Here is a 4335-nt window from a genome sequence, read left to right on the forward strand (position 1 = left end):
CAAATTTTTCCATCGACACCGGAAAGTCCAAAAAGTCGCACTAAAGACAACTCCGTAACGTTGATGAATCATTTAATTTATATGATTATGCTAAATTAATATATGCTTCGATATTTTTAGACTTGTATTTTGAGCAAGATTGTGATTTTTTAAAAAATGTATTCCTATGTTTTGAGCAAGATTGTGAATTTTCTTTTAAATGTATTTTGCAATGCATTGATTCAATGTTTAAAATGATGTTGCTTAACTATTCTATGTTTTAACATCTTTTTGTATGTAGGAATTGTCATGACAATTCAATTATCTTTGAGATTGTAATTTCTCATAAGGTAAACCAGCCTAGAACCTTCTTAATTAATTAGTTTAAAACCAATAAAATAAAATAAAATAATTTAAACATATATAAACATAAAAATAAAAATAAAAATAACATAAAGAAATATATAAGTATTAAAAATATAAATATTTATAAAGATGAATATATTAAAAGTATATTACGAGAAGTTATTATTAAAAGCAAGAACATTTTCTTTTAATTTGAATGAAAATAAGTTATGAAAATCAGCCTAGATCCTTCTTAAGCAACCAAATCTCTCTAGGTGCAAAGCATTAGGAAAGGTTTGGAGTTAGAAAGATCCCTCTCGGGCCTTATAAATCCGAGGTTAAAATAGATCTGAGCTGGTTTAATTATTAATAATTATAATTATAATCGTTATCTTTAAAATTTTATTTCTATTTTTATCTAATTTGACATACCCAAAATGTTTCAATTAACAATTATACCTATTAATTTTATTTTATTCTTATTTTTGACCAAGTCAAAATGTTTACCTAATGAGACTTGTCCAGGTAGGCCACTACTATGCCTAGATGACTATTTTCTCATTGGAATCTGACCATTTTTCTTTAATGATGGAAATGGATTTAGAATCATCAATAAGCCCTCGAGCACCTAAAATTTTGAAACTTGGCCTTATATTTCCAAAAATTTATGTTGGATTTTGACAAAATTGTGCTGGAAAAACCATTTTTTAAGCTTATTTTCCTAGCGAAATTTGTTTATATTAAGCTTTTTTGAATGTATAAATAGATTTAGCACCATGAAAACCCCTAAACCAATCATATTACATAGGCTACCAATCAAGTTTTAAAATTGACGCCCATATACACGTTTTCACTGTTTTTAGCCGTAAAATACGATTTATTTCAAAATAAACACGCCAATGGCAACTTGCCAATAATTTTAGAAAGTGTCATAATGACAGGTAGATCGGAAAATGACAAGTTTCAAATATATATATATATAACAATGACATGTTGCATAAAATATTTAGAATAATCTGACTTGGCCACTAAATTGAATATAAAACTATTACATAAGCAAAGTGGCTACCACTCGAATCAACAATCTAGCCGTCGACATGAAAGGCGTGGCGAAGATAAAAGCAGAGGAAGTCTGTCCACACGATTCACATCTCAAACCATGCCCACACGAAGTTACGATTTTACATTGACTACATTCACTGTTTTTATTTATTATATATATGTAGAAACATCTCCTCTTCAAGGAGGGGTTTTGATGTAAGGTGTGCCACAACTATTAATCTATTAATCTGCTATTTATATTATTTTCGGATACATGAGCTTTATGATGGAGGAGGAGGGGTTTCGATGTAAAGGTGCGCCATAGCTATTAATCTGCTATTTATATTATTATCGGATACATGAGTTTCATGTGTTGGAGGCAGAAAATGAGCAGTGGAGCGCACCATGGAGAATTTGCGACGTTATCAAATCAGAAATTATTTTGATAATCTCCATCATTTCACAAACTTCTAGTTGCTTCAAAACACCGAGCCGCTCTCAACATTGTTTGTCTGAAAGGCTTGTTAAAATGCGTGGGAGTTTGAGAATCTGAGTAGGAATCTCGAATGTAAGGTACTGCGAATCTCGATCGAAAGCTATTGCGTTCGTAAAATAGATTATGATATTTCAGTGTGTATGCCAAGGCCATGTGTAAAAGGTGACAGCAAAATTTGTGAAAAAAATCTATAAAGGCTGTGAAAAAATTCTATAACATGTACAAGTCTTCACGCTTTATTGAGTGCTTCTTCCATAGATCATATATATCTCATTACCAAGAATAAACCCTTTTGATTTATATTTTCAATCGTCAAGAATCTCAATTTACAAAGTCTATATTCTTCTATCATTAGGGTTGTGGATGCACTTTCAGGGCTTGACAAGGGAAATGTCAATATATCTAATTTCGGCTTCAATGCTCAGCCTCAACTGGGAATAATTTTGATGCAAAGTATTGAGAAGGTTATTTGGGGCCAGGCAGATGGGTTGCTGCATAAGACTTGTGGACCCGAGGTACCTGCATAGCCATGAACCTGTAATAAAGATGCCAAATTAATTTAAACTGCAGTATATTTTGTTTTCCCGCTTTTTAAATTTTAGTACTTGTGAGTTCTTGATACAAGAATTTGGTTACTTGTGCAGGTGGTTGCTGACAGAGGGTATCATGGTGCTACAACCGACATTTGGTTTTGCAGAGTCATTCTCTTTGTTCTTTTGACCAGTTGGCTGCCAGCCGAGGACAAGAATTCATGGAAACATTGGGTTAGATAGATTCCCAAGTATGTGTTTGTATATGCTTTAAAGTTTGAGAATTTTTTGTTCACAGAAGGAATCTAAAGCTCAGTGAAGTATTAACTTGCAATAATACCAATATTCACTATTTTCATGTGAGTAATTATGGATATGATTTGACTAAAATTAAATGAAACTGTTAAACATAAATTTCAGATATGATTTGATTAAAGTTAAATGAAACTGATAAATCTAAATATTAGAAGTCATATGAAGTGAACTTTGAAAATAAAACCGTCACGAAAAAATCGCTTGATGGGTAAGGGGACCCGTCAGATTTAACCCCTGCTACCAACTCAAATATAAAAATCTCACAAATCTACAAGTCGGCAAATTTACGGTGGGGTCCGTGGCATGTCAGAGATCCACTGACCGCCATAATTTCATCTCCTGGATAAAGTGAGCTTGCCCTTCCTTCTCATTTTGCGAAACGAGCATCACCGCACTTTTTACCATGGCGACGAATTCCGCGGAGGTATTTTCAACATTTTCATTACTCTTCTATTGAAGAAGTGTATCTTTGTTTGTAGCATAAAGCTTCTGAAGCTTCCCATCCGATCGACTGAATTCCCGTTTGAATCAGCAGATCCAAGTACGTGGTCATCGTGTATAAAGATCCCGAATTGGTACGATATGGAAGTTGTTAAGGTAAATCAGTGAAGCTCTGCATGTTGGCATTGCCATTTGATGTTCACTATCAAATTTGTTTTCATCATCCTGATTGATTGTTCTGTATCAAGATCTATGGATCCAAACTTCAGTTGCATAGATCGAAGGCTTTAGCGAGTATGGGGTAATCCCGTGATGGTTTTTTTTGTTTGTGCAGGTTCCAGGTTGCGGGTTGTCTGTTATTTCTTATGTCGCACCTCGCCAAGAAGCAGAGAATGCTCCACACACAGGGAAAGCCCTAGTTTTTAAAACAGCTGAACAAACTCAGCGGTTTCCGAGGGTTTGTGTGTCTATGGAATCTGATTGTTGTTATGGTCTGGATGCTGTTTTCAGAGCCCTGTTTCTGATAAGAGGGAGGACCCAGATAGCTCTTCTCGTGGCCCTTATTACAAACATGAGCTTGGCCTTGGTTGAGAGCCTATTTCAATACAGATTGATGGGGATGGGACATGCAGGATCAAAGAACTAGATGTATCTGTTGTGCTTCTTTGCATGTTTAAAACTTTTGAACAATTGATATCGTTCGAGATTTATGTGAATTAATCAAAGTCTGGCAAATTTTAGCTGAAGAATCCATTGCTACTGCATTGTAGCATTTGTTTTTTTGCATTCTGGTCAGGTGAAGCAGTAAACCTTGGTGCATATTTAGCTATAATGGCCCTAGTGTCTTTAACTACTGAATTTATATTTTATGCGACAGCCGAAGAACTTGTAGCTTGTTAATTGAAAAGAAAAACTTATTGTTGGATGATAGAGCTTGACATTATTCTTGTGGTTGATCTCTATCGGATGAGTCTATGATTATTGAGTTAGGACAATGGCAACATCCTTAGGTTCTATATGCATTTTAGTATCAATATAATATTTTACATAATATTTCTCACTGTAACTCGAAATGGAATGATGGTCATCTAAATTACACTCCATTGGTTGACAATGGAATGATGGCCATCTTAATTACACTTCATTGGATCACTGAAGAGTAGAATATGTAAACAACTTAATAGTGAT

General features: G+C 34.1%; 1 protein-coding gene across 1 annotated transcript; it reads left to right on the forward strand.

The window, feature by feature from the left end:
• The first annotated feature begins 3097 nt into the window (after positions 1 to 3097).
• LOC149241165 (uncharacterized) lies at positions 3098 to 3795 on the forward strand. Its single transcript, XM_089367453.1, has 2 exons — positions 3098 to 3303; positions 3482 to 3795. The coding sequence occupies exons 1-2, from the start codon at positions 3289 to 3291 to the stop codon at positions 3791 to 3793; spliced, it is 327 nt and encodes a 108-aa protein (XP_089223579.1). The 5' UTR covers positions 3098 to 3288; the 3' UTR covers positions 3794 to 3795.
• Positions 3796 to 4335: the final 540 nt, after the last annotated feature.

The sequence above is a fragment of the Pinus tabuliformis genome, chromosome 8, assembly GCF_031772625.1.
Source record: "Pinus tabuliformis cultivar Carrire ecotype Pingquan chromosome 8, CPIR1, whole genome shotgun sequence".
NCBI classification, from domain to species: domain Eukaryota; kingdom Viridiplantae; phylum Streptophyta; class Pinopsida; order Pinales; family Pinaceae; genus Pinus; species Pinus tabuliformis.